Source organism: Carcharhinus amblyrhynchos, chromosome 12 (assembly GCF_965287045.1).
Source record: "Carcharhinus amblyrhynchos chromosome 12, sCarAmb.v2.hapA, whole genome shotgun sequence".
NCBI lineage: Eukaryota > Metazoa > Chordata > Chondrichthyes > Carcharhiniformes > Carcharhinidae > Carcharhinus > Carcharhinus amblyrhynchos.
Window position 1 is genome coordinate 84,939,473 of NC_137335.1, and position 23,900 is coordinate 84,963,372.

Below are 23,900 nucleotides of genomic sequence, written 5' to 3' on the forward strand. Positions count from 1 at the left end.
GTCTTGGGGTGGAATTCGAACCCAGTGCTTCTGACTCAGAGGCAGGGACACTACCCACTGAACCACAAGACCTACCTCCTTAGGTGATGTTATATCAACTTTTGTTTGAGAATTCTCCTGTTGAAACATGTTAGGAAGTTTTCCTATATGAATGGTGCTATGGAAAAGCAAGTTGTTGACAACTGCTACACTGCAACTGAAATTGGCCTGGCTACTTTTTAACCAATGAACCACAGGAAAGCTTACCACTTCTTCGTTTCCAGACCCAGTGGTGGGAACATAGTGAATCTTGTAGCGCCGTACTACACCTTCAGCAGGATCCCAGATCACGTTCAGCGAGCTTGTTGTCGGGTTGTACACTCTGAGATTTCGAACTGTAGCGAGCGGCTCTGGAAATAAACGTTACAAAGCATTATGATGGCTGCTTCGAATGCTTCCTTGTCGGGAATCAGCTTTCCCTACTTCCATCTCTCAACATTAAATGTGATTTCAAATTGAGTCCAGTGGCTAAATGCTGAAGAACTACAAGCCTAGCCGAGAGGATGATCCCTAGTCTGTGCTAAATGAATGGATGATGTGTCTGGGGAGCAAACCCATTTTTCACCTTTACTTTATCTGTGTTCACCCACCTGATGGGTATATGCAGACTTCTGCTTCTGGCGAGGCCAGCATGAGGAGATTTTGCTTTCTCTGGCACATGCCACCCTGAGTGTTGTGATCCCTTAGGGCCACTGTTATTAAAATTAGTCTTCGAACGTGGAGGAAAGCGCTCAAACTTCAAAGAAAGTTGCATAAGTCTTCAGAATTCTGGGCATCGCCTCAGTGAGTCCCCCCTCTTCCCCCCCACCCCCTACCCCTGCTGCCCCCCATCCCCCCACCTCACCTCCCTCCCTACTGCCTCCTCCAGATTGTGAAACTTGAGTAACTCTTTATCCCTGTTGATGCTGCACTGGACTTGTGAATTGAAGCCACCCTTTCAGGGACTTGAGTGTGCAACCAAAAGAGAAAATACTGGGAAACTCTTTTGGTTTCAGATTCCAGTATCCGCAGTAATTTGCTTTTATACTTGAGTGTGCAATCCATCTGACCTTCCAGTGCAGTATCAAGGGAGTACTACACTATCAGAAGTGTTGTCTTTAGTTTGAGGCCCTGTACACCCTCTCAGGTGGGCACAGAAGTTCGGCACTTTTTGAAGAAGAGCCGGGGAGTTCTCCTGTGGTCACCATTTGTCCCTCAACTAATATCAACAGAAGAGATTCTCTGGTCACTTATTTCATTGGTGATTGTGGGAACTTGCCTGCAAATTGGCTGCTGCATTTCCTGCACTACAAAGAGCTTGGTCAAAGTTTTTATTTAAGCATCTCTTCGCACACACTCTTTTCCCCCTGGGGAGTAGTGGGGGAGGTGATGGAAGGATTCCCAGGCTGATTATCAGTCCATTAAACTACATCACGAATGCTCCTTCTATGGCCAACAAGCCCTGGCGTATGGCTTGAACCTGGAACTTCTGGTCAGAACGCTACCCAATGTGCCACACAACCTCCTGTTTGAACAGGGAAACAGTGACTACACTTCAAAAGTATTTAATTGGCTTTAAAGCATTTTGGAATGTCCTGAGGTCGCAAAGGTATTAATTAAATGAATGTTCTTTCTTCTAAAGTAACAATATCACCTGTTTTGATTTACACTCCATCCTATTTTTCAGGAAGCCAGGAATTTTGTTTGTCCTTCCCGATGTAACCATACACTGAACGGGTGGTTTCAATAATTTTTCCACAAAAATCCCCAAATCCCTTTTCCAATCAGCACGCTCTGCTGCTGATTTATTCAAAACACACATCACTATTTTGTTTTCTTATTCACAAACTAATTATTTTACATTGAGCGAACCAATTATTTTCCTCTGGACTCTTTGAAGAAGATTGTGGGGTTGATGCCAGATTGTAACTAGTTTGTGCTGTGGATTTAGCACCACTTTGACTTCGCATTCAGAAAACTCCAAAACCCACTCCACTTGAGAACACTGCAACAGCACATTCTGTTCTATTCTACCTGGCAAACCAGAGTTTAAACCAAAATCAGAGAGATGAAAGAGTTGTCTTCAAATCTATCTGTAGATTCAGAATCAATTGAGGTGTTTGAAAGGGAAGCTACTATCAAGGAAATCAAGCATTATTTCAGGGGCAGGCGTGGAATTAGGAATATAAAGCTAATAACTTCCGATTTTCACCTATCACATCCCGTGTGAAGCTAGCAGGCTCAGAATGGTTGTTTGGCTGACACCCACCCGATTTTGATGCTGCATTGAACCTTGGCCCAAACCCACCTTTTTTTTTGATGGTTAGGTTAATATTGGAAATAGATGTTGTTCAAAATGGTGTAGCAGGACTGATGGAATGAATAACCCTCTTGTCCCTTGTCCCCAACTAACATAAGAACATAAGAAATAGGAGCAGGAGTAGGCCATCTAGCCCTTCGAGCCTGCCCCGCCATTCAATAAGATCATGGCTGATCTGTCGTGGCTCAGTTCCACTTTCCCGCCCTCTCCCCATAACCCTTAATCCCCTCTCTTATCAAGAACTCACCAACCCGCTTCTTAAAAATATTTAGCGAGGCAGCCTCCACCACTTCAACGGGCAGAGAATTCCAGAGATTCACCACCCTTTGAGTGAAGAAGTTCCTCCTCAACTCCGTTCTAAACCGCCTCCCCTTTATCTTGAGGCTGTGCCCCCTAGTCCTACTGTCTTTTTTGAGCGGGAAGTGTCTCTCCACCTCTATCCTATCCATCCCATTCATTATCTTATACGTCTCAATGAGATCTCCCCTCATTCTTCTAAACTCTAACGAGTACAAGCCTAGTTTATTCAGCCTCTCCTCATAGCTCAATCCCCTCAACTCCGGTATCAGCCTAGTAAACCTCCTCTGCACTCCCTCCAGGGCCAAAATATCCTTGCGCAGGTGCGGCGCCCAAAACTGCACACAGTACTCCAGCTGCGGCCTCACCAATGCCCTATACAGCTGCAGCAAGACCTCCCTACTTTTATATTCAATCCCCCTCGCTATGAAGGCCAGCATCCCATTCGCCTTCCTGACCACCTGCTGCACCTGCAGGCTGGGTTTTTGCGACTCATGCACAAGGACCCCGAGGTCCCTCTGCACCGTCGCCTGCTGCAGTTTTTCGCCACGTAAGTAATAGTCCTTCCTACCATTCTTCCTATTCTTCCTACCAAAGTGGACCACCTCGCACTTGCCAACATTAAATTCCATTTGCCATTTCCTGGCCCATTCGCCCAGCCTAAAGACCTTTCAGCACATGTAATTTCTCTCCCCCTGCCCCCACAGCTCTTCTATTCAAACATACTTGTTCTGCCATTGCCGACAATCTGCCCCCCATCTCCAGCTCTGGAAATGGACACGACTTTGATTGAGTATGGCGTGTCTGGATCCAACTTCTGTAACACCACGCTGTTCTGTCTGGCACCGACGGTGACCTTGAAGAGAAATAAAAGCTGTGAATTAAACATTCAAAACAAACCAGTATGACTAAAACTATGGCTAAACAAAAAGGCAGCGGGGACAGTAATAACTGGCCTTTGCTATCTCAGCAACAAGTGCAGGATTCCACCATCTCCCACCAGCACAAATGTGGAGCTCAGATTGGGAAGTAGGTTAGCGATCACATTCCTACCTCTGAGTCACAAGACTGTGGGTTCAAGTCCCATTCCTGTGACTCATGCATAAAATTCAGACTGATGGCATACTGAGGGAATGCTGCACTGTTATGAGGTGGCACCTTTCAGATAAGTCACAAAACTAAGATCTTATCTGTTAGCTCAAGTGGATGTAAAAGATGCTGTGGCACTATCTGCTATTTCTCTGCCGACAGGGATAATATTTATCCCTCACCCAACATCAACAAAATAGATGATCTTCTCAGTTATCAGTTTGCTCTTTGTGAGATCTTGCTGTGCACAGAATGGCTGCCACATTATCTACATTGCAACAGTGATGTTGAATTGAATTGATTGTAAAGCATTTTGAAACATCCTGAGATTGTGAAACACTTCTTGCTCTGCAGCTTTCACTGTGACGAATTTCTAGAGCTAGCTACAGGTATTGATATAAAGTAAAACTCCCTCTATGCTGCCTTTACAATGTGCTTCAGCCCCAACAACCTTTTCATAAGACATCTGTGCCATCTGTTCTCCTGTTGGTATTGCAGATTTAATGTTACTTCGGATCGTGGCAACTCTGCTATCTTAATTGACTACGAAGAAGCTTCAGGAGAGTTTGAGGTTGTGAGTGTTTTTGAGCCCAGTCCTGCCACATCAGTCCACTTAAAGAGAGGCAGTGCCTCTGGGAGATAAGGTCTGTAAGCACTGCATCTTTTGTGGGCAATCTCAAACTGGGCACTGCTGCCAACACGGCAGTTCACCAGCTGGAAGATGTTCTTTGTTCAGGACAGCAATGAAATTGCTGTGAAATTCCCCCAATTGCCACACTATGGCACCTGTTCGGGTCAATGGACCTAACCAACGTGTCTTTCAGACTGTGGGAGGAAACTGGAGCAGCCAAAGGAAACCCACGCAGACATGGGGAGAATGTGTAAACTCCACACAGACAGTAACCCAAGCCGGGAATCAAACCCGGGTCGCTGGCGCTGTGAGACAGCAGTGCTAACCACTGTGTCACCATGCTGCCTCATGGTAGCTCTGGTAGCTACTGCAACCTGAATGCAGAAACCTGCGACTCCATAATATTAAACACCAACGTTAAATCTGAACTATGGCTAATCCCTCAACCTAATTGGAGAAACATTGTTTTAAATGTAGCTTAAAGGCTTCCTTCTCTGCCATGCCCACTCTGGATATAGTTCATGTTGAGGTACACAGAGATTAAAGCAGATATTAATCTAGTTCTAGGAAATTGCTTTGTGGTCATTCTGGCAGCTGTCTAGAGAAACATCAGTTGTTTTTATCTCACGAAGGCCATGAGGATTTTACAAACAAAGCGCTTGGGTGGATTTGACTGAAATGAACCACAAGTCTGTTTCTCATGAAAAACGTGGTGCAATATGGAAAACCCAGCAAAATGGGATCCATTAAAACTATTCTTGATAGATCAGATGCTAGCTAAAGTAACAAAAGAAAGAGGTTAGCCACAACACAAAGGAAACTTCCTGGAAAATAACTTATCTGCATACAGCAAAGAATAAATTGGTGTTTTCTATTTTCACAGTATGGCCTTTTACTAACTACAACCTAAGAATGGCTGTTGGTATTGTTCAGTGAAGATACCAGCATGAAGATCTGCAGCTCTCAAACATGTTAGTTAATACAGCACAAAAATGTCACAAGGTAACTTCCCGCTAATATTGTAAAGCATCTGAGCCACAGTCCAAAGTATATTATTCTGGACTTGTTCTACAATATGGGGGCCTATTACAAAATGGCAGTGACAGTTTCTGAAGGGTAACCCACATAATTATTCCAGTAAATGTTGTGGTATTATGGTACAGTGGTTAGCACCACTGCCTCACAGTGCCAGGGACCTGGGTTCAATTCCAGCCTTGGGTGACAGTCTGTGTGGAGTTTGCACACTCTCCCTGTGTCTGCCAGGGTTTTCGCTGGGTGCTTTGGTTTCCTTCCACACTCCAAAGCTGTGCAGGTTAGGTTGATTGGCTATGCTAAATTATCCTTTAGTATCCCAAGATGTATAGGTTAGAAGAATTAGTGAGGTAAATATGTGGGGTTATGGGAATAGGGCCTGGGTAAGATGCTCTGTCAGAGAGTAGGGATTCTAACTGTTTACTGAACTGTCTCAATTTTGCCTCCAAGAAGGAGGAGTAATTGCCTCTTTGATTTCCATCACATTATCACAGACTGCCATCGAAGGAGTGGACGACAGCTGGAACTGTCAGCTTGGTTCTGCCGGCTGTACACTAGACATTAATCTGGATTTTCACTCTTGAGACGGGTGAGCAGAATCAGCAAAAATTCCCAGTTCCCGGCTGACCTGCCTTGGGAGAAACAGCGTGAATGGCCAGATTTTTGCTCTGGGCGTGTTGGGACGTACGTGTGCTGGAGTTGGACTGGCTACCTTCAGTCCCCCCACAACCACCCACCTTCCCAAAGGTGCAGAAGAAGTCACAGTGGCTGCCAGATGCTAAAGTGTGGTGATTAAAAATCTTTCCTTAGTACTCTGGAACTTTACCCCAGTTGTGTAGCTGTAAAGTAAGCCCTCTAAGCCTCACAACTCATCCCGCCTTTCACTCCTCGTGCCCCATCTATACCAATTCATGCACCCTCTAATGCCTCAAATATTTTCCACACTAACAATGCCCCTCTACCTCTATGATTGCTTGTAGCCTTTATGCTAACTTAGTGCCAGTTCGTGTCAACCCACGTATCCACCCCGCATGCTTTGCCCGTACACCCTTCAAGCCAAGTCATCCAATATAAACCTTGGGCAGAACTCAGGAGTCATGCTGGAATAAAATAAAATAAAATTCTAAGTAACTATTGTAGTCTTGACTATATATTAGAAAACTAGAACCAGAGGGCAACCTCAGGCTAAAGGGACAACCTTTTAAAACAGAGGTGAGGCGGAATTTCTTCAGCCAGAGAGTGGTGAATCTGTGAAACTCTTTGCCGCAGAAGGCTGTGGAGGCCAGATCATTGAGTGTCTTTAAGACAGAGGTCAATAGGTTCTTGATTAATAAGGGGATCGGGGTTATGGGGAGAAGGCAGGAGACTGGGAATGAGAAAAATATCAGCCATGATTGAATGGCAGGGCAGACTCGATGGGCCGAGTGGTCTAATTCTGCTCCTATGTCTTATGGTCCACAGATGTTGTCAGACCTGCAGATATTTTCCAGCTTTTCTCTGTTTTTGTTTCAGATTCCAGCATCCATAGTATTTTGCCGTTATATTGGATTTTACATCTTGCCGGTTTTACACCCTCACTGGAGTGACAAGAATATCAGGTTGAGTGTAAAACCAGCATTTCACCTGATATTGTCATTTTTCTGCTCAATAAGTTACGTTAAAATTACCCCCATTATTTCAGACAGCCAATGATGAATCTGTGGAACAGGCTCTCTAGGAAGACAGTGGAAGCAGAGAGTCTTGACTCCTTCAAACACAAGTCAGGTTTGTTTCAGAAAGTAATTATGAGCCATTATAGAAATGATGTGTGAAATGCTGCTTGTGACGAACAAGAGAATTTGGAGCAATGTTTTGCAAAGCTCTCGACTCCACTGGGGGTTTTCCTCACCTCACGTCAGGGTTGGCTGTAGTTTGACTAATAGGGATTAATTTATTTGAGTCAATGATTTGCCAATAACTCTATTATCGTTGTATCATGTGCGTACCAGAATGATAGAGATGCATCTTACTCAATTTTCTAACTAGCAATTAGTTCCTCAAAAAATGAGAGAATCAGCACTGGTTAGAAACTATGCTCATTGTTGTTCTTTTCGGAGGATGTCATTTTTTTTGAATCACAATGTGATTACAATGCAAAAAGAGACCATTCAGCCCATCATGTCTGTTCCAGCTCTCAGTGCAAGCTGCTCAGCTAGTCCCACTCTGCCTTTTACCTATAGTCCTGCCAATTTTGACATCTGTTAATGGATCTCCATGCCTTTTTCCATAACACTGTGCAAATTGAGACAAGTGGTTTTAAGAAAATAAGCTGGTAGAAATGATGTGGTGTTACATATAACAAACCCCACTCTCTGTTTCTGAAACTGAGGCAGCAACATCTGGCGAAACAGGGTAACTTGATGCAGATTTCTTAAGTGTCTGCACAAAATGCCAATAATTCCTGTCCTGGCAATTTTTAAAGAATTGTCCTGAAACATTAAAGATGCACAAATATTCTGACAACGCACAATGAGAGATGTGCTGAGGATCAGTTAACATCTCTTCATAGTTACAGGCAATATTTTAAAGACAGCTGCAAATAGTTTGGAAAGTAAAAGCATTTCTGCAAAAATTACATGCAAACCTGTAATAACACATCACCATGTGTGTCACTGCATCTGGGGACGTCAAATTCCAAATTTTTTCTGTTGCCAAAACCTGTTTCATATCAAACATCAACAGATGGAGGGATCTAGCTAGATTTCAAATCATTGCACCATTCAATGCAGGCCTCAGTTTTTACAAGCATTGCGAAAACTATTACCAAGGGAAACCTGTGGTTAATATGCATGTTTAAAGCTGCATTGTAATCAGGTGAGGAAACTTAGCAAATTGCTTTTCTGTTTGATTGCCCAGAAAGCTATGCCACACTTTTGTCTGAATAACCTTGACCACATATCCAAGCCATCCTGCGAGCCATTCAGCCCATCATAGATGCTCCATCCATTCTGTCAGACGTGGAAGCTTCGTTCATCCAGCTTTTCCGATCAGCTCCTTGTTTCTTTTTCAGATCCTGAAAAATAAGCTACACACTGCTACATGCCTGCTTCATTGTCTCTTACAGGCTCCTTCCACATGTGCAAAACAATGAGAGGTAAAATAATTGGGATTACCGTTTCATCAATGGGGTCTCCAGTCATAGGTGCATAGATAACCCTATAACCACGGACTCGACCGGTGGCAGGATCCCACTTCACGGTGAGGCTGTGTGATGTGGCGTTATAGACTTGGAGATTACGAGGAGCAGTTGGAGTAACTGAAGAATAAAGAGACATTATTAATGTAAAGGCCATTTTTGTTTCAAAGACAAAGAAAGAAAGAACTTGCACATATTTATCACCTTTCACAATCTCAGGGCATCCCAAGGCACATAAGAACATAAGAAATAGGAGCAGGAGTAGGCCATCTAGCCCTTCGAGCCTGCCCCGCCATTCAATAATATCATGGCTGATCTGAAGTTGATCAGTTCCACTTTCCCGCTTTCTCCCCATAACCCTTAATTCCCCTGTCCATCAGAAATCTATCAACCTGTGACTTAAATATATTTAGTGAGGTAGCCTCCACCACTTCAACGGGCAGAGAATTCCAGAGATTCACCACCCTTTGAGCGAAGAAGTTCCTCCTCAACTCCGTTCTAAACTGCCCCCCCCTCCTTATTTTGAGGCTGTGCCCCCTAGTTCTGTTTTCCTTTCTAAGCGAGAAGAATCTCTCTACCTTTACCCTATCTAGCCCCTTCATTATCTTATACGTCTCTATAAGATCCCCCCTCAGCCTTCTAAACTCTAATGAGTATAGACTCGTTAGAACATAATAGCCAATAAAGCACTTTTGAGAAACAATTACTGATGTAATGTTGGAAATGTGGCAGTCAATGTGTGGACAACAAACTCATAAAAACAGAAGTTAAACCATGACCGGGTAATATGCTTTTTCATGATTTAGGCTGAGAGAGGGTTAGCAGGACACAGGAATGACTCCCCTGCACTTACTCAAAATGGTGCGAGGATCTCTGTTACATACAACAAAAAGGGAGATGTGGGGCACAATCCTCCGGCCTTGCGTGCGCCGCTACCACTGCCAGCGAGATTTTGGAGTTCAGCCAAATCTTTATGTACAGCAGCAGGCCTGTAGGATCCCAGCCCTGGGCAAGAATTCTGGCCAAAGCCTTAGCATAAGATCTCATCTGAGACGGTGTCTCCAAGAGTGCAGCACCTCCTTATTGTGAGCTGGAATTACATGGAAATTCCCAACTCTTTGTCTCGCTTTGCCAGCTGTACAACAAAGCTGCCTGTTTACTACAAGAACATGTCTTGGACTCATTTCTTCAGCACATCCCCTATTGCACCACATTTCTGTTCCTCACTCCATCCATCTTTGTGGTATCTCCCTGAGAGATTAATGCCAAAATCATTGCCAAGTTAGAAGTATTTATTGTGCACTGTACCCTTGCTCACTGGCTGTCAAAGCTCACTTCACATTGGATTTTTTAAGTCAATGGATGGAATTCCCTCGTTGGATTTGAACCTATTTGCAGAGTTATATCCTCCTTTGGCATCTGCAGCTACACCTTACTTTTTTGCAATCACAGTCACCAAGAGGGTAGATAAGCAATTTACATATTCATGGAGACTATCTTGATTTCTACTGCACTTTGAAACTACAGAAGGGTGAAGACTGTCACAAGCTTCTGCCAACTTGTTCTACCTATTTAACACATCATAAGATTGAATAAAGGGGAAAAAAAATTGCAGGGTTCCAAGGATAAAAGCAAGGCAGCATGGGGAACACACCCCTGTGTGAACAACTCATTCGAAGAGCTGACACAGGAAACGGTCCTGCTATAAGATTCCATGATTTTATACAACACTGATAACTATTTAATTGTGTTTATAAATGAAAACAATATTATTAACATATTATGCATAGAGGCAGTGTTCAATTTGTGAGAGCATTCACAGTATTTTCCTGTTCAACATTTTCATTCAAGTTATAAAGATAACTTTGATCCCCACAAGAGAATCTGAGCTTAGAGCCGGCATGTATCAGAGAGATCAGTTTTCATTGTTTTGGTATTTTTCACATTGTTCCCTTGAACAACAGTGTAAGGAAGGATTGGCGGCTGAATAAAAATCTGACAGGCTGCAGTTCAAGTGTTTCCTCAGTGGCTGTAACTATATATCCCGTGGAGCACACACAGTCCTCCACAGCAGGAGTGTTTTAAGGCCTGCCAGGACCCATAAGACGAGGTGGTGCATTCACCCAGCAGATGGAGGTGTTAGAACATAGAACATAGAGCATAGAAAAGCTATAGCACAAACAGGCCCTCTGGCCCACAAGTTGCGCCAATCATATCCCTACCTACTAAGCTTACCTATAACCCTCAATCCTATTAAGTCCCACATACTCATCCAGGAGTCTCTTAAAAGACCCTATCAAATCTGCCTCCACCACCACCTACGGCAGCCGATTCCACTCACCCACCACCCTCTGAGTGAAAAACTTACCCCTGACATCTCCTAATGTTCTGACGAAAGTCATCAGAAGTCTGAGTCAGATCCAGAAAGGAGTTTATTTGGACGAAGGTGTGGGAATGCAGTGACAGAGATAAACACTGGAACCCTGATTCTCTGACCCATTATCTTTTAAGGAGGGATTCCCAACAGGGAATGCCAGAATCTGAAGGCTTACCTGGAGTATGTGCAGTCGTCTTAATTGGCACTGAAAAATTAAAAATGAGATTCATTAACCACAGGTATCTTATTTATGTTAGAACAGAAATTTGGCTGGCATTCTGAACTTGATTATTTCCCAAGTTTATAGTCATTGGGGTGAATTTTCTCCGGAGTTCTCTCCTTTAGCTGTGTAACTTTGGGGAAGTTCGGCAGATAGAGGGTTTATTTCCGCTGTTACAAGATACAAAAATTCAACAAAAATGTACCCCCTGCCCCCCACAAAGTCAAGGCAAAAGTGACAAAAAAAACCCCAAAATGCTGAAAATCGCTCAGGTGGTCTGGCAGCAGCTGAAGAGAGGGAAAAATAGAGTTAACATTTCAGGTCATGTCCTTTCATCAGAATTGGGAAAACGTAGGAAAGGTTTTGAAGTTTGAAACAGGTGAAAGGAGGGAGGTGGGAAAAAGAGGTCTGTGATAGACCGGAGAGCAGGAGAATTTAACTGAGAAAAGAATTTGCCAGTGTGGGAATGGGACAAGTACCAGAGCAGATGTAAATGGCAGATGACGAGCAGCTACTGTTTGAAAGCAAAAGCAAGAAAAAAAAGGGATAAAATCAAAATGTGCAAAGTAAACAAAATGGGACAGAGATTATGATCTAAAATTGTTGAACACAATGTTGAGATCAGAGTGCTATGAATCATCTAATCAAAAGTTGAGGTGCTGCTTCTCAAGCTTGTCTTGAGCTCTACTGGAATAATTCAGCTGGTCAAGGACACAGACAGAGCAAGGCAAAATAAAGGAGATGCAAGCGGAAATGTTGGAAACGAGAATAGAGCTACTTCACACATAAAGGTGATGGAATGGGGGTGGGGGAAAGCGTGTGAAGGAGGTTACCATGAACGGTCATTCATTGCAACAATGGAAGAAGATCCAAAAGACATGGGGTATAACACAGGGGAATGAAGATTGAGGAAAATTGTGAATCAGTCAGGTAACATTTCATGAAATACAAGCAAGTTGCACGGGGTTGATTGTCTTTTCCCTGGCAACTTATATACTTATGAGAAATGATATAGGGCAACATATTTTAAAGATTCATAAAAGCAAACATCAATAGTTTAATTTAAATGATTCGCAGTTTGCTGATGCCATCCAGTAAAATTACTTGAGACACTTCAAATCGAATTTGCTAGATAAATACAAATTGATTGTTATTTACCTTTGTATAGACTAGTTATGCTCAGGTAGGGAGGCAATGGGCTGAAGCCAATCATTTCACTATAGGGAGGAGATAGGAGGGTTGGGGAAGTAGGTTCCTTATAATCATAGGAGAAGTAAAGTTGAGGGAGGCTTCGGCTGAAATTCTCCCATTTCGCCTGTCGCAGGAATCATAGTGAGTAAAACAGAAAATTTGGTGAACTATTTAAAGGTCCATTGAATTTGGGTGGGAATTTCCGGTCTTGGGACTTGGCGCAGCCGGAGAATCCCATCCACAGGCTAACAGCAGGTTGGGTTACCTGACCTCCTGGTGAAGGAGGTGGATGGGCCAGCAATATTGGAGTCAGTCACAAACAGGCTGGTCAGTGCAGCCTCATTTGGTTCATTAATTCATGTTACATGCAGCAGAAGTGGAGAATCCTGGGCAACTAACCCCCAATCCAAAAGGTATAAGGATCTGCTTATGAATCACAACATGTAGGGTGTGCTTTCCAATTAACTCTGTCCTCGTTTCAACATTTGCAGATAATTGGTGAGAGGTTGAACCAGGGATAAAAAAGACGATGAAGATTTTTCTGTGCTGAAGACTTACATGTGCGCTGGGAGCCGGAGAGATCTTCACTTTCCATCTCGTCCGGGTAGATGGCAGTAAGGGAAACATCATATGAGGTGTCAGGATTCAGGTTGTCCAAAAGCTGGCTGTTCTCGTCACCATTTAAAATCGTCTAGAAGAATAGGCATAAAGCTAAGGTCAATTTGGGATCAGTGTTTGGAACCAATTTAGTTTCTGAAAAATGATCCCCTTGACTAAATGGGGAAGTTTGAATTTGATATCATTCAGGTGGCCACAATAATTTCAAAATCCTTCAACAACCCTTGGCTGCAGCCACCTTCCCTTGTGCATTCTCTGGTGGTCATGTGGAGCATCTCTGCAGAAAATCAATTGGAAGACACAAATTGATTCGGACTGTTCTGTTCACTGAGTGAACAGGGTTGAGTTAATTGAGCCAAACATCTTAATATGAGGTGCACATTGTACCTTGACTCTAAGGGTCAGTAACTTGCTTTGCTTTTAACATCAGCTACATCACTGGCCATTTCTTTTTAGACTGTAGGGTGAACTTCATCGAAACCCAGGTACCTGTTAACCCGCTGTTCTAACAATTTGCCCTGTACCATTTCCCCGATGATTGTAATTTTCCTGAGATCCTCCCTCCCTTCCAATTCATGATTTGCAGCTATTTCTGGGTTGTTACTTGTCTCCTCCATAGTGAAGTAAAATACCTGTTCAATTCTTATTTTTCATTATTAACTCCCCAGACTTACTTTCTATCAGATCAGTGTTCGCTTTGTTAACTCTCATCTTTTTCAAATATCTATAAAAACTTGTATTATCTGTCTTCATATTTCCAGCTAGCTTTCTCTCCATTTCCAATGTTTCCATGATTATTAATCTTTTAATTATTCTTTGTTGTTTCTTATATGATTTGATTTGATTAATTATGGCCACATGCAGTGAAAAATATTGTTTCTTGTGTGCTATACAGACAAAGCATAGCATTCATACAGAAGGAGAGGAAAGTGTGTGTAAATTTGGCCAATCTTCTGAACTGCTATCCACCTTATGCTTTTTCTTTAACTCTGATACTATCTTTAGCTTCTTTAGTTAAACACGGATTGTGAGTTTTCCCCTTGGAATTTTTATATCTCATTAGAATACATCTATTCAGTGTATTCTGAAATGCTCTCTTAAATTTCTGCCACTGCATCTCTATTGAACTCTCTCCGACCTAAATTGTCAGTTCACTTATCCTAGTTTTGCTTTCATGCCTCTAATTTCCCTTATTTAAGTTTAAAATACTAGTCTTAGACCCCTCTTCTCCCCCTTGAACTGAATATAAAATTCAATCATATTATAATCGCTGCTACCTGCTGTGCCATCACTATGAGATCATTAATTAATCTTATCTCATTGCACACTAACAGATGTAGTATAGTCTGCGCCCTGGTTGGCTCCAGAACATGCTGATCTAAGAAACTATTCTGAAAACATCCAATAAAGTCACCATCATCTTTTAAATTCATTCAAATGATGTGAGCATTGTTGGTTAAGTCAGTATTTATTGTCCATCTCTAGTTGTCCTTGAGAAGGTGGTGATAAGCTACTTTCTTGAACTGCCATGTGGTAAATACAGGCACAGTGCTATTGAGGAAGGGGTTCCATGAACAGCGACAGCGAAGGAACGGCAATATATTTCCAAGTCAGGATGATGAGTAGCTTGGAGGGAAACTTCCAGGTGGTGGTGTTCCCTTGTGTCTGCTGTCCTTGTCACTCTAGGTGATAGTGGCCATGGATGTAGAACGTGCTGTCTAAGGAAACTTGGTAACTCCCTGCAGTGTCAGTTTTGCCAATCTGATTACTTTCTAATGCTAGTACAAAACCCCTCATGCCAGCTAGAAAAATATGCTTGAGCAGTGAGAGCTTTCGGCTCTATCTGATACCTCACAGAGTTTGTCCACTGAGCTGTGAACTTAATACACACCAGCAGTCAAACTTGGCCCTTTCCTGGCAGAGTTAAGTATAGGGGGGGTGCTAGGAATTTGTGAGATGGTACTCCCTCATCCCTCATCTTATCCAGAAGATGACCAAAATTCCAAGAGTGTGGGTTTTGGGTCGAAGATGGGAGTGGATATAGCTGTGTGGCCCATCAAGAACCTAGAGCTTGTTGGCACTTCCAGTCACAATTCAGGCATTGACAACAACCAACTCGAGTGGAGACTCACTGAACTATACTCCAGCGGAGAATGAAATTCATTAGCAAAGATTGAAGGGATGATAAGAAGGTGTGCAACATCAGTGCTTGAAAGGAGGAACATTTTCATACATATACATATCTATCTGACAGCAGTTTGCTTCCCATTTACATGTTACAAGGCAAATTAAAATGCCAGCTGGAGTTACACAGAAACAGGAAACATGGGTTTCTTCACCTCTTTTCTTTCCGTTGTCCCAGATGGAACCCAGCTTAGTCTATAGAGGGCCACATCCGGTGCTCCATGTTTCCAGTGGACCCGGAAACGGTTATCCTTGACATCTGAGAAGCGTAGGTTTGATGGTGCTGGGACAACCACTGTGGTGAAAAGAAACAGAACCAATGAGACCCTAAATGTACGTAAATAGCACATAGAAAACAGGATCATGACACAGTAGAAATGTGGGTATGCCGGCGTTGGACTGGCGTAAACACAGTAACTCTCCATTCACCTGACGAAGGGGCTAACCCGAAAGCTTGCGAGTATATTATCAAATAAATAGGTTGGACTAAAACCTGGTGTTGTCAGACTTTTTACAGTAGAAATGGTCAGAGAAGGGAGGCTGTATAAGGAAACATTCAAAATACTGGTACTTTTAGCCAACCACTTGCGTTTAGTGGTTAGTAAAATGCCCCAAGGCACTTGAGAGTTGCATAATTTAACGAAAAAAATTGATACATAATCAATGAAGGCGATATCCCCAAAGAAGCCATCGTGAGCGTTGATAACCTTATTACCATGTGATGAAAGCATGTAAAGCAGCAACTCCTCCAGTTACCATCTCTTAAAAAATGTGAAAGCATTTCCGAGAATGATCTCGGATTCCACTCCATCTAATAATCAGGAATAACTCTCTCAAATGTAACAAAGGCTTCATTTAAAAAGTCTCTGCTTCAGTCTAATAGATCATATCCAATTAACTACTGTGTTTCATCTCTTGCTTTGAATTTTTGCGGTGTCTAGCCAGTCTTTTGGGGGCAGGTTCTGGTTTCTATCTTACCTTATGATTCCTAGCTGCATTGAAATTTATATCACCACACATCTGGATGAGTGCCAAAACGGTAAATTGATACCTTTATTTCTTTTAGAGTTCTACAGGGATAGACGAAATGCCACACACATCATACATTTAGCCTGTAACGCATTACTAAGAATATCGTGAAATACTGTTCACTTGCCTGAATGAGTGCAGCTCCAACAAAGCTCAAGAAGCTGAACACCATTTAAACAGTAGCCTACTTGATCGGTACCCATCGCCTTCAACATTCACTCTCTCCAACACCCATGTACAGTAGCATGCAATTCACCATGGCTCCTTTGAAAGCACCTTCCAATCCTGTGACCTTTACCATTTGGAAGGACAAGGGCAGCAGTTGCATGGATACACCACCAAGTTCCCCTCCAAGCCACTTATTATCGTGACTTCAAACTATATCGCTACTCCTTCACTGTTGGTGGGTCAGGAACCTGGAACTCCATCTTAACAGTGCCTGGGCTGGAGTGGTTCAAGAAGGCCAGCACCTTCTCAGGGGCAACTGAGGATGGGTAGTAAATGCTACCTAAGCCGGCCACCCTAATATCCCCTGAATAAATGAAAAGTAATGAATTTCTCGGTTAGGAAAAGATGTGTTTGGTTAGGTAGGGGACTATGGCTGGGTTCGTTCACCCCCGTTCTTTTCAGGCAGGTTTGGTGACGGGAGCAGAGAGACTCAAGTTGTGTTTTATGTCAGTGGAAAATCTGGCCACAATTGTCCACATCCCCTGCCATGGAATCCCGATGAGGAAGATCATTATATTGATTTAAATCTCATTATCAGGATTCAATGCTTGAATCATCACCCCACCCTTTAAGATAACCCATTCATGTTGGCATGAGGGCAAAGTGGTAGTATTACAAATGGTCTCATAAGTTCATAAAATATAGGAGCAGAATTAGGTCATTCGGCCCAACGTGTCAGCTCCGCCATTCGATCATGGCTGATATGCCCCTCACCCTCATTTTCCTGCCTTCTCCCCATCACCCTTCAACCCATTACCAATTAAAAATCTAACTCCTCTTTCGTAAGTTTGTAAGTCTCACATGACATGTGCCTTGCGGGTAGATCTCTTAGAGGAGCTCAGTTGAGTATATCAAGTGGGTCATGCCTGGCACTGCCCCGCGGTATTGACCAGAGGCAGTGCCGGTTGGGATTGAGAGTGTGTGTGTGTGGGGTGGGGAGGTGATGGATAGGTTCCATTTGAGTTTTTGTGCATGAGAGTAGCCTTTAAGTCACCCTGATCTTTGAAAAAACTAAGCTGTTAGTGGGGCGGGTGGAATCAGAGCCGTCCCCATCAGTGTTACATGATGGGACTCACCCCTTGCCAATTCTTTCTCTATGTTCCTCAAAAATCACAGAGAAAACTACCATTGGTGGCAGCTCTGCCACATTCTGCTAATTACAGGTAAAATTCCACCTTGTGTTTCATGAAATTATTTTTCTTTCAACTTTCTGTGTTAGTCATGTTTATCAATTTCAAAATAACCTACCACGTAAATGGAATATTTAGATATTGTACGAGCTAAATTAATCAACTATGGAATGGGTCATGAACACATATGACAACATCCTTAACTGCCTACAATCGAAGGCCAGGATATTCTGGCCCCACCATGGCGGAACCGACCACTGGGTTACGGCAGGGTAGCTGGTAATCCACTAGCTTTGGGTGGACAGGATGATCCCAGTGGTGGACGGGGCCAGAAAATCCCACCCTGAGCAGAACATCGCTTGCTGGATCAGTGAAGCTAACTCCCAAAGAAAGGGGTTCACAGGCCACCCACTTTTTGAAAGAAACTAGGTTAATATCAGTTGAAAAGAGGGTTTGAGGATTATAAAAATGTTAAGAGCTTTGGATAATGGTTTTTTTTATTGGGAATTAGGGAAAAATATATCAAGGAATGTTTATTCAATCCATCATACTTTAGTCAGATCTTTTTAAGAATTATTTGATGAGTTACTATGATGAGAGATGTTATTACTTTTAATATTTAGGGGTCTGATGTGTTATTTTGTGAAGCAGATTTATGGATCTGTCTGGGTATGAAAATAACTTAATTAAATTGGGGACTGATTGGTAAGGTTTAAGATATGAAAGGAGTTTAGGTATGAAGGTGTGCAAGTAGTTGCAGCCAAATGAATTTTCTAAATAAACAAGCAGTGGGTAGACATTTGCATTAGGAGATAAGTTAGGATTTGGATTTTCAGCTCTTAAATTTCAAAGATGAATAAAATATTTGACAATTTGAAAAATATCATAAAGCAATAAGGAACGATTGTTAAATTTTATTAAATTGCTATTGCCCCAAAGTGGGGGCAATAGTGAAAACATAAAATATTTTTATATTTCAGAAAAATTAAGTTCAAAGAGGTGCTAAGGACAATGAAATTGAAGATAAAAGAGAAAAATTATATTTAAGGAGTGATGCTACGCTCTGTTTGGTGGTGGCCGCATGAGACCTTCTATGGTACAGATTTGAGTGGGAAAGAGAGCTGTGAAGAGGCACAATTTGAAGCACCCATTCCAACCAAGAGAAAATGTCTGTTTTTTTAGCAAGTGATGCTTTATTTTTAAGCATTCTTGAATTTCCATATCAGAATGGGGAAGAGTTTATGAAGTACTGTTGTATAACTTTTCCACAGGGACAGTGGGCAGGATTTTATGGCCTTACTTGGGCAAGACCAGAAATTCCCGCCTGAAGTCAACGGAGATTTCCATTCTCAGACTCTCGCCTGCTCTGATTCCGTGACGGGTGAGGTGGTAGAGTTCCGGGCAGTGAGTTTACCTTGTATTATATACTACTTGAAGTTTTTAGTTAAACATGTATAATGGGGTGTTGCCTAAAGGGTCTACTTTTATGTCGAACCAAGGAAGCTTCTTTGGATGAATGTTCAATGGAGCAAATTTAACTGTGTTTTGGGTGTTTAAATTTTATTTTCTTTTGTCATCAGAATGGAAAAGAAAAAGATTGAGACACGTGGGCCAAGTTTCCTCTTGGGATTTAGAATGGGCAGCAACTAACACCTGCTGATCATACCGCTACTCTCCCCTTCTCTTTCACAATAGATTTGCAACCCTTTCCTTTTCCAAAGGTGATGTGAGGAAAACGTTCATGCAGTGAGCAGTTGGAATCTGGAATGTACTGCCTCTGAGTTTGTTGGAAGCAGAGTCAATCAATCAAGGCTTGCAAAAGGGAATTGGATACTTATCTGAGGAGGAAATGTTCTCAGGTCAATGCGGGGGGGGGGGGGGAAGGATAAGACAGTGTTAGTGCTGAGTTGCTCTTGCAGGGAGCCAGCATGGACAGGACAGATTGAATGGCCTCTTTCTGTGCTGTAATCATTTCATGGTTCTAAGTAGTTATGCAATTTCCATTTGAAAGCTACTCTTGAATCTCCTTCTGCCACTCCTTCAGCAGTGCATTCCAAATCTAGCAACTCACTGGGTGAGATTCTGCGGCCTCGCTCGAGTGAGACTGGAAATTCCTGCTCGAAGTCAATGGATATTTCCGTTGTCTGCCTCTCGCCCGCTCCAATTCCATGGCAGGTGGGGTGGCGGAATTCTGGTGAGCGTGTCAAAAAGATCTCTCCCTCCACACTATCTCTTCTGCTAATTATCTTCAATCTGATGTTGTCTGGTTACTGACCCACTTTCCAGTGGAGACAGTTTCTCCTCATTTAGTCTAACAAAATTCTCCATGATTTTGAGCACATTTATTAAATCTCATCTTAACGTTCTCTGCCCTAAGTATAATAATCCCAGTGTTTTTCTTGCCTTCCTACGTATCAGAAGGGATGAGGTGTGTTGTAAGATATAAAAGCATCAGCATGTGACAAAATTATCTTACTTACAGGTGCTTTCTCGTCCAATCAGGGGAGCTGAGGGACCATAGTCGTACACTGCAGAAACTGAAACTTCATATTCCGTTTGGGATGTAAGTCCTGTTAGTGGCACAGAAGTATCACTTGCTGGGACTTCCATCTATCAGTTTAAAGAAAAAGTATTGGATAAGAAAGTAAATTTATACGAAAATGTAATATGAACGTGAAAAAAGGCAACATTGAGAAAGAGCATGCAGCCCACTGGAGTTTATCCCTCCTTCTCCATCAACACTTGCGCTCACCCAGTCAATACAAGTATATTACGGTGTCTGAGTCAATTACCTTACTTTGTGATATCTTTTGAATATCTAATAAGAAAAGTGTCTAAGATCTGTTTTAAATTTATTGTGTGTCCTCTTGTCTGGCTTGACTCATATAACTCTGGTTTCGTGTCCAGTGCTGACGTATCTTATCCTGAAATTTAAGCCATTTTTTATATTTTAAAATGGAACACAAAAGGCTGCAAAAGATGGCTATCTGACAGTCAGCTGATGTGTATTATAGATTGAAACCACTGTCTCAAAAGGGATCAATGGGAATATGCCAGACTGATGTTGAATTAATATCATGCGAACGTGCATGTGAATATTTGAACTAGGAGCAGGAGCAGGCCACTTAGCCCCTCCAGCTAAGTTACAATCACGGTCGATCGGATTGTAATCCCAACTCCACATTCCCACCTACACCCAATAACTTTTCACCCCCTGCTTATTAAGAATCTTTGCCTTTAAAAAAATTCAAAGACTCTGTTTCCGCCACCTTTCAGGGAAGAAACTTCTGAGATTCATGACTCTCTGAGAGAAGAAAAGTTCTGCTAATCTTCATCTTAAATAACTGATGCCTTATTTTTAAATACTGACACCGAGTTCTGGATTCTTCCTCAAAACGAAACATCTTCTCCAATCCTGTGAACCTTAAGAGGATCTTTTATGTTTCAATCAAGTCACCTCCTACCCTTCTAAACATCAATGGATACTAGCCTAAGTCTGTCTAATCCCTTCTCATAAGACAACCCGTCCATTCCAAAGCTCAAAAACCTTTTTTGAGCTGCTTATAATGCATTTATATCCTTCCTTAAATAAGGAGACCAATACTGTACACAGTACAGTATGATGTGGTCTCACCAATGCCTTATATAACTGAAGTAAAACCTCCCTATTTTTATATTCAAGCTTCCTCACAATAAATGATCACATTCTATTAGCTTTCCTAATTAATTGCTATGCCTGCATACTAACCTTTTGCGAATGTACTCAGACACCCAGATCGCTCTGCATCTCAGAGCTCTACAGTTTTGGAAGTCAAGTCTCTCAACCTCTAAATGATCCTGAGTAAGCTATATGGACACTCCACCCCTGAGTCTCTGACATGTTTGCAATCTCTGTCTATTGGTATGTTCATGCAAGCCAGCAATCCATGTACAAGTCATTGTCTTTTTTTTAGTTCATTTTAAAACTTTATTTCTTTCCCTTAGTTGGTTATGTTTCACCATTTCAAAAACCATGCCCCCCATACGAACCCATTAAATACTTACTGCCAGTCCCAACGCCACAGAGAGTGAAGAGAGAATAGGGATGTGGTGCTGATCTCATTGTGGATTGCAGGTACATCACAGAGTGAGATACAGAGTAAAGCTCCCTCTACACTGTCCCCATCAAACACTCCCAGGACAGGTACAGCACTGGGTTAGATACAGAGTAAAGCTCCCTCTACACTGTCCCCATCAAACACTCCCAGGACAGGTACAGCACGGGGTTAGATACAGAGTAAAGCTCCCTCTACACTGTCCCCATCAAACACTCCCAGGACAGGTACAGCACGGGGTTAGATACAGAGTAAAGCTCCCTCTACACTGTCCCCATCAAACACTCCCAGGGCAGGTACAGCACTGGGTTAGATAAGTCACTGACATGTTTTCGATCTCTGTCTCTCTATTGATATGTTAAGGTTGGGCAGCAATCCATGGTGCAAGTCACTCTTTTTTTTTGTTAATTTCAAAACTTTATTTCTTTCCCCTGTTGGTCGTGTTCCTTTAATTCATAAAACCCAACCTTGCCTTAAAATCCTTGCTGCCAGTCCCCACAACACAGGGAATGAAGAGAGAATGGGGATATGCTGTTAATCTCACTGTGGATGGAGCACATCCATGTTTCAAGATGACGCCAGAATGTGAAGACTCTTTGCAAGCTGTGTATGATGTGATTTGTATGGGTAGCACGCAAAACAATCGTTTTCACAGTATCTCAGCACGTGACAATAATGAATCAAATCAAATCAGAAATCAAAACAGTGAAATGAAAAGCTTCTTTTTTATTCCAGCTGCTAAAACGATCAATCTACATTATACTCCATTTGTCAGATCTTTGTCCGTTCACTGAGTTCTCTTACGTCTTCTTCGCAATTTATCTTCCAACTTACCTTAACAACGATTCTCTCTGCCCCTTCGTTCATGTCACTTACGTAAATTGTAAAACACTGAAGCCCTACCCCTGGTCCCTGTAGCACCTCATTTGCCCCAGTCTACCAAACAGCAACTGTAGCATTCATGCCTACGCTTTTCCTGTTAGCTAGAAAATCTTATATCCTTGCCAATATGCTACCCCCTACACGTGAGTTTTTATTTTCTACACTAATCTTTGATGTGGTACCTTATCAAATGCCTTCTGGAAATCTAAGTGTCCCTTTATCCACAGCACCTCTTATTTCTTCAAAGGACTCCAATAAATTGGTCAAACATGATTTCCTTTTTGCAAAATCATGTTGGCTGCCTGATGATCTTCAATTTATCCAAGTTCTCTGTCATAGTGAGTTTAATAATAGCTTCTAACATTTTCCATGTGACAAATGATAAGCTGACTGCCTTACTTTCCCTCCCTTTAAGTAAAAGAGTTACATTTGTTATTTTCCAATCTCATGCAACCTTCCCAGATTATAGAAAATTTTGGAAAATTAAAACCAAAGTATCAACTATCTCACTAGCTACTTCCTTTAGAAGCATGGGATGATATCCATCAGATCCCAGGGACTTCTGAACCTGAAGTTTTCACAATTTGCTCAATGCTATTCCCTAATGATTCCCTTTCCTGAAACTAATTATCAAATTAAGTGGGTCATTCAAATATGAAGACCTTAACTGCCTCACATTCCCATGGTATTAAACAAGCAACACAGGATGATAAACACACTACCCTTTGTTTCAAGGAAGGATTTTGAACTTGTGGAAGTCACACAATGAGGAATCCTTTCTGTTGTTTCCTTCAAAACCAGGAAAAAGCTCTTCTGCAGATGGTGAATTCCACTGAAAGCTGTCAAACTAGCTGCAAGTCATCCAAGCAGTCAATGTAACAAACAGCAGTACCTTGAAAGTATGAGATCCCAACAGAGAGAGAAGGCTGAAGTTCACATAAGAACCAACAATCTGGAAATTAGACTACCAGAAACATCACAGCCTGCTAAAAATCCCTCACCTTACAGGACCTTCACCTTAACTTTAAAACATCAATTTCATCCAAGAAACCACAGGCTTCCCACAAAGAGTCTGAGATAATTGTAAGCAGTAACAGCATATGATCTTCATCTAATATGTGTGTGTGAGAGAGTATATGTAAGACGAGTGAGTGAAATGTTAGTTAAGTTCAGGATAATTGTGTGATAATAAATAATCTTAATCACCTTTAACATACAAACATATTGATCATGAACAATAAAGGAAATCACACAAATCTAGTCTGTAAGATTCACTGTTCCTGTGCAAATTTTGCGTCCTGAATTAGCCAAGAGTTGCGCGTGCACACTAATGCACCCAGGTTTGTAGTCCCCATTTACATCAATTTTATCCAATTCTGAATCTT

The 23,900-nt window shown here is 42.1% G+C and overlaps 1 protein-coding gene across 1 annotated transcript in view; it reads right to left on the reverse strand.

Annotated features, from left to right (window-relative positions):
* col12a1a (collagen, type XII, alpha 1a) overlaps positions 1 to 23,900 on the reverse strand; it is a 257,960-nt gene that overhangs the window by 129,607 nt on the left and 104,453 nt on the right. The window contains exons 26-32 of the mRNA XM_080200857.1: positions 20,020 to 20,149; positions 15,308 to 15,447; positions 12,909 to 13,041; positions 11,115 to 11,144; positions 8,540 to 8,682; positions 3,362 to 3,491; positions 247 to 389 (exon numbers count right to left, since the gene is read on the reverse strand). Of these exons, the coding sequence (XP_080056983.1) occupies positions 247 to 389; positions 3,362 to 3,491; positions 8,540 to 8,682; positions 11,115 to 11,144; positions 12,909 to 13,041; positions 15,308 to 15,447; positions 20,020 to 20,149 (849 nt within the window). The remainder of the gene's footprint in view (positions 1 to 246; positions 390 to 3,361; positions 3,492 to 8,539; positions 8,683 to 11,114; positions 11,145 to 12,908; positions 13,042 to 15,307; positions 15,448 to 20,019; positions 20,150 to 23,900) is intronic.